At 37.7% G+C, this 6,692-nt stretch overlaps 1 protein-coding gene across 1 annotated transcript in view; it reads left to right on the plus strand.

The window, feature by feature from the left end:
- Positions 1 to 2,207, plus strand: part of HOMEZ (homeobox and leucine zipper encoding) — a 28,438-nt gene extending 26,231 nt beyond the window's left edge. The window contains exon 2 of the mRNA XM_077469386.1: positions 417 to 2,207. Within this exon, the coding sequence (XP_077325512.1) occupies positions 515 to 2,050 (1,536 nt within the window). The 5' untranslated portion in view covers positions 417 to 514 and the 3' untranslated portion in view covers positions 2,051 to 2,207. The remainder of the gene's footprint in view (positions 1 to 416) is intronic.
- Positions 2,208 to 6,692: the final 4,485 nt, after the last annotated feature.

Raw genomic sequence — 6,692 nt, forward strand, 5'->3', positions numbered from 1 at the left:
ACTGCTTTAAGTCAGCCATACATAGATTGAAATGTGTCCTGTTCAGCCGGGACTATCCAAATTTCAAGCCATTTATGGGCAGGGAGAATTGTACAGAAGTTGATCTACTGATCAGCTTCTGTAGAACTGCCCCATCAGATTTTCCCCACTTGATCAACATTGCTGGTTAGAGTCAGCATGTTGATCGGTGTATTCTGATGGCAGGGAAGTCTTCCCGCTATCAGAATACAAAAAAGTTTGTGGGCTCAAAGTAATATTCTAGTAAAATAAAGTTGATTTTTTTACATGTTACAATTGGCCCAGTATTGAAGGGGTAAAACATGTTCCGTATAGGTGTTTTTCATACTAAAACATTAAATTGCTTGAAAATGTTATGACATTTACACTTTTTTTTTTTTTTTTTTTTTTTTTTGCAGTTTTCTGGTCCTGTTGAAAATAAGAATTTTGGTCCTTTCTCAGATAAACTGCTCACTGATGAAAATCACAACCTGACGTTGCAGTACTATTTTGGATAATGCCTCCCACTTCTACCAAAGCACCTGTTCTATATCCGGAAGACATTTCTGGATTCCTGTGCCTGCCTCCTGTTTCTGATGATCTTCAAGTGATTTGGTCCCGGGCAGAGCTGACTGAGGAGTTGGATGATCACCCACAGCTCATCAGTACCTTTAGCTTCTTTCCATACCCAAGCATGCCAGAAATTGCTTTACTTTCACTACGGTATGGTTTACAAATGGAAAAAGTGAAAAACTGGTTCATGGTACAAAGAATTCGTTGTGGAATTAGCTGGTCTCCAGAAGAAATTGAGGAGACACGGGCACGGCTCAATTATAATCAAGAGCAATTGCATTTCAGGCCGTTGATTGCACTAGCTAAAAAGTCAAATGTTCTCCGATCAGATGAGTTTTCAATTCCTGCTCTGAAAGCAAGAGCAAGGCAAGCCATGGCCTCTCATTCTTCATCACCAGATTATAATGCCCCAGAACCCAAGAAGATGAAATTAAGCTGTAAACTTCCAGACAAAGAACCTGTTAGAGTAAATGAAAGTACCCCTTTACAAGGAATAAAACGCTCCAGCAGGGATATTACAGGTGATTCTAAACGCCAGTCTCCCATGTCAAATGCTCGTCCAAAGAAAAGGCAGGGTCCTGATAATCTAGTTAAACCATCTGGTACTGCCATGGTTTTGGGAGTGGATGGAAGAGACCTGAACTCATCAGTTTCGTATTATCCCTCTGAGGAAGAACAAATGTCTTCTTCTTGGAATATGAGCAATGGCGAAGAAGTGCAAGTGTCAGGTTATATTGATCACAATGGAAACCTTAGGAGAGAAGATAATGTTCCAGGCATGCGGCGCCAAAGAAAAAGTAAGCAACAGTTGCAAATTCTCAAATCTTTTTTTTTGAAGTGCCAGTGGGCTACCCGTGAAGACTACATGAGGCTTGAGGAAATTAGTGGACTACCAAGAGCAGATATTATACAATGGTTTGGAGATACACGCTACGCCCTTAAACATGGCCAACTGAGGTGGTTCCGTAACAGTATGCAAGAGCGTCCCACCTGGTTAGATGAACCACAGCATTTTGGTAATGTTAATGGAAGGCTAAGTGATGTTGGGTCACCAGCAATGTCTTCTGCTGTAGAGGTGCCCGATGATGATGTGATAGCATCATCTAGTCAACATTCAGGAAACACTGTCGTAAGTGAGGAAATTTCTGATGATGAACCATCTTTTTCTGGAAAATCAAAACTTGTGCAAAAAGTATCCAATTTTAAACTTCGTGTAAAAAATTGTTCAAAATCTAAGACTCCTCAACGCCCTATTTCATCCTCCCTTCAAAAAAAATATGATGTTTTGGAAAACTACCTTTGTGTACATAATCAGTTCAATGAGCAGGACTTGGGGGAGTTAGTTACAGCATCTGGCTTAAGCCATCAGCAAGTACTGCACTGGTTTTCTTATAAATCAAAGGATCCAGATGAGGTTGAAATCTGTGTTGTTGAAGAAGATGAAGATGAGGAGGATGATGATGTTATTATTCAGGACTAGTGTTGAACTGCTTTAACCAGTGATGTGGAAATATAATATTCAGTACAGGTATCCAATTAGCAATAGACTGAATACAAAAAAAAAAAAAAAATCCATATGCAATAAAACGATTTGTTGTTGCTAGAGCTCACAATATAAAATTAAACATTTATATTTATTTTTTCACTAAAAGTTCTTTTAGCTGGCGTGTGCAGCAAATTGGTGATGGAATGATATTCCATATGTTATGTTGGTTTGCAAAACTACTACTGTGAAGAGTTTCCACTATTTTCCTCTATGCCTTGCACTAGTACTGTTCCTCATTGGGCAGTGGTGCTGGATCTTGTGTTCTGCCCTTTTTAGATGTTCAGTGCTATAGACAATGTACTGCTTTAAGTTTTCCAACAGTGGTCCATGCAAAACGGCTATTACTTTGCCGTTTTATTGGTTGCATGGGTAGACACTGAGAAGCACATATATGCAGAAGGTTTAGGTGAGTAGTTCTAGGAGGTAGCTGTATGTCTGATAATTTGTAGATGGCTCTATTGCTTTTTTTAAACATGCCCATATACCAGTATTCCTTTTTTTGTATTTTTATTTAATTTTTTTAAATATATGGGCTATAGATGGTCCGTAGTTTAGGGTCTATTCATATCAGCTGCTGAGTTTAAAACAGTGGCTCATGTGTAATGCCGTGGTGATGTAGTTCATCTCACTGTTCCATTGTAAATTTTTTTTTATTTTTTTTTTTAATGTCACAGTTCTATCAGCTGCCGCATGGTGTGTGCTTTTTATAATTTTTTTTTTTTTTTTTTTTGCGCACTACACTGCAATTGGCAGGTGTGAACTGGCAGGTAGGAGGCAAGGTATTTTGCTTTGTCATGCAGTGGGACTGCACTACTACAACTGGTGTGAATAGACCCTAAAAGAATGTCAGGATGTTTTTATCAGTAACTGAAGCTTAATTGAAAAGGTTCAAAATTCCTTTTTTTTTTTTTTTTTTTTTTTTTTGGCTTTTGAAACTATGTAACTGACATGCTTACACAGTAGCTGACAAATGCATCAGGTGATGCCTCGAAGCAGATCTCTGTCAGCCAGTGACCTATAACTTAAACCATATCAGAAGAATATTTTAGGCTTAAAGCAACACGTTAACGTCAAATCTATTTTTATTTTGTAGGAATGTACATTCTTTTAATGCAAGGAAGTTCTGCTGACTTGTACCATCCAATCATGTGCAGGAATTTTTTGTTTAATTTACCTTGCACATTGGTACTTTTGCAAAGTGAATTTTCACTTGGTGAATAAGGTGAAGTAAAAAAAAAAAAGGTTTCATCACACAAAAGAACATGACTTCTCCATACTGTTAGGTATAATGGAAGTCTGTCCACTGGTTTAAAGAGGAAATAAAGGCTAATAAGTCTCTGGTTAAAATAAAATTGCCACCCTCCTCGTACTGTTTATAAAAAGATCAGTGTAAATCCTTTTTTTTTTTTTCCCCCTTGTCTGTAAGCTGCAACTTGCTTGTCGGCAAGCGAATTCCCAGAGCTGTGACATTACCCGCTGGCTCCCCATTGTTGGTGCTCCCTCATCTGCTGCACTGACACAGGGGAGCTAGAGCTTACAGGTCACACAGCCACATTGAAGCGGATTCAAAATATACAAATAACACAGGACGTTTACAAACAATAGGCAGTATGGTCATGAGGAGTAAAAAGCAACATTTTGAAGCTAAATTATATTGGCGTTTTACTTCCACTTTATTTGTTCTTTCATGGGCATGTACATTTGTAGATACAACTTGAAGCCTAGCTCCTGTCCAACCTTTTTTATTTATTTTTTATTTTTTTTAACAATATTTTTGATAGAGTAAGGATTTGTTCTATCTGAAAATTGTCATCTCAAAATGGATTGAGGGGAAATTTCCCCAGTGGGGACACAGACAACAATGAAACCTGACAGATACAAACCGTTCCCTACTCTAAGGACAAGAAGTTTTATTGGGTCTTTGTCCCCATTGAGGGAATTTCTGCTCCTTTTTTGTCTGGCACCTGTCAGACAAAACATAACGTTGTGAAGATTGTTGCCCAATCTTCACAGTGGGCAACAGCTGTAGAGACTTGACAGGGACTTGATGTTCAATGATGTTACTTCTCTCCCAGATAATGTTTTATCAAGTCTCTGTAATGGTATTGTTTTGAAGAATATTAAGGTATTTAACCTGCTGTACATCTTTTTATAATATTTTTACTTGCAGCCCTAATTCCCCAAAAGTTGGGACGCTATGTAAAATCTACTTGAACAGAATTCATTAATTTGCAAATCTCGAATGGTAGCAGCTGGTGCTGTATATTCTGCAGGGCCGCCACTGCTCTTAAACCATTATTTTATTCACAATAGAAGACATATCAAATGTATAAACTGAGAAATGGTATAATTTTAAGAAAAAAAATAAGGTAATTTTGAAGTCATTGGTAGCAACACGTCTCAAAGTTGTGACGGACAATTTAACACAGTGTAGCATCCCCTGCCTTTAACACTGTAAATGCCTGAGAACTGAGACCAGTTGCTGGAACTTTTCAAGAGGAATGTTGTCCCATTCCTGACTGATATAGGATTCTAACTGCTCCAAGAGACCTGGTTCGTCTTTGTCATATTTTTCATTTCAAGGTCACCAAATGAAAATATTTTAGATCTGGACTGGATTCTTCTACAAAGCCATGCTGTTGTCAGATACAGTATGCTGTTTAGCATTGTCCCACTGAACTATGCAAAACCATTCCTGAAAGAAGTAATCTGGATGGGAGCATCTGCTGCTCTAAAACCTAGATATCTTTCAGCATTGATGGTTCCTTTCCAGATGTGCAAGCTGCCCATTCCATAGCGCTAATGAACTCCCAAAACTATCAGAAATGCAGGCTTTTGAACTGAGTGTTGATAAGCCAGAAGGTTCTTTCATCTTTATTTCAGAAGATGCAGGCCTATGGTTTCCAAAAAGAATGTCAAATTTGTCTGACCACGAACAGTTACCTACTCTGCAACAGACCATTTTAAATGCACTTAAGCCCAGAGAAGACAGTGTTCTCGATCATCTTCAGATATGGCTTCCTCCTTGCATTTTTGAATGTCGCAAACTGTGTTCAGACAGTGTTTTTTAATTTAAAAAAAAAATGGTACTGTGAATAAAATATAGGTTTGAGATTTGCAAATCATTGCTTTCCATTTGTAATGTGTGTGTGTTTTTTTTTTTTTTTTTTTTTTTTTTTTTTACAGAGACCCAACTTTTTTGGGGAATTGGGTTTGTATATCAAAAGGCATTCTTTTTGATAGACTTATTGGACTATTCTAAATCATTAAATTTATAATGCACATTACGATTAAAAAATAAATCAATCCTTTGTAGAAATCATTTTATGGCTGCATAGTTGGCAGGTCAGAAATGAAGCTTGTTTTTCCCAACAGCCCTCTTCCTGTCATTGGCGACATAAAGGGAGCAGCAGAAGTTTTAAGTACACTGGAAGCACGCGGCTAAGCTGTAAGTCTGCCACTAATGTGCAGTTATATACTGAGCCCTGTAACATTGGAAATTCAGTTTGGGTGCCGGTATATCAGTGTTAGTGTAATAAATATCTGCTATTTTAGCACCAATAAAACCAGAACTAAAATAAATGTGTGTGCTGCAGTTGCTGATCTGAATTTGATTGTGACCTGAGTCTTTTCCTAAACTACATTTTAGTCACTTATCTGGATAAAATATGCAGCTAGAGAAGTCTGACCCCCAGATCTAAGTGCTGCTAGGGGTCATGAGACGACGAGACCACCAGTATTTTTTTGTTATTAGCAGTGAGTCTCAGTACAGCATTACTCGAGTGTTACCATTACTATATTGATATATAATAAAAACAGAGTGTATATGTATGACCAAGAAAAATACTCTTTATTTAACCGCTTCAATACCGGGCATTTTCACCCCCTTCCTGTCCAGACCAATTTTCAGCTTTTAGCTGTGTAACATTTTGAATGACAATTGTGTGGTCATGTAACGCTGTACCCATATGAAATTTTGATAATTTTGTCCCCCCCAAATAGAGCTTTCTTTAGGTAGTATTTGATCACTTCTGTGTTTTGAAAAAAACACTAACTTTTTGCTATTATATCCCAATTAAAAAAACAAACAACAAAAAAAACACATTTCTTCCTCAGTTTAGGCCAATATGTGTTCTAGATATTTTTGGTAAAAAAAAATCGCAATAAGCGTAATATTGGTTTGCACAAAAGTTATAGCGCCTATAAAATAGGGGGTAGATTTATGGCGTTTTTAATTTTTTTATTTTTTTTTATTTTTTTACTGATAATGGCCTCAATCTGCGATTTGTCAGAACTGTTATTGCGGCGGACAAATTGGACGCTTTTGACAATATTTTGGGACCATTGACAATTATAAAGCGATTAGTGCTATAAATATGCACTGATTACTGTCACTGGCAGGGAAGGGATTTACACTAGGGGTTGATCAAGGGGCTAAATGTGTTACCTAGGGAGTTATTCTAAGTGTGGGGGGAGGGGACTGACTGTGGGAAGTGACCGATCGGTGTTCCTATATACAAGGAACACACAATCTGTCTTCTCTCCCCTGGCAGGACGTGGATCTGTGTTGACACAC

This window comes from Lithobates pipiens, unplaced genomic scaffold (assembly GCF_037356315.1).
Source record: "Lithobates pipiens isolate NorthernLeopardFrog02 unplaced genomic scaffold, aLitPip1_a1.2 Scaffold_11, whole genome shotgun sequence".
Taxonomy (NCBI): domain Eukaryota; kingdom Metazoa; phylum Chordata; class Amphibia; order Anura; family Ranidae; genus Lithobates; species Lithobates pipiens.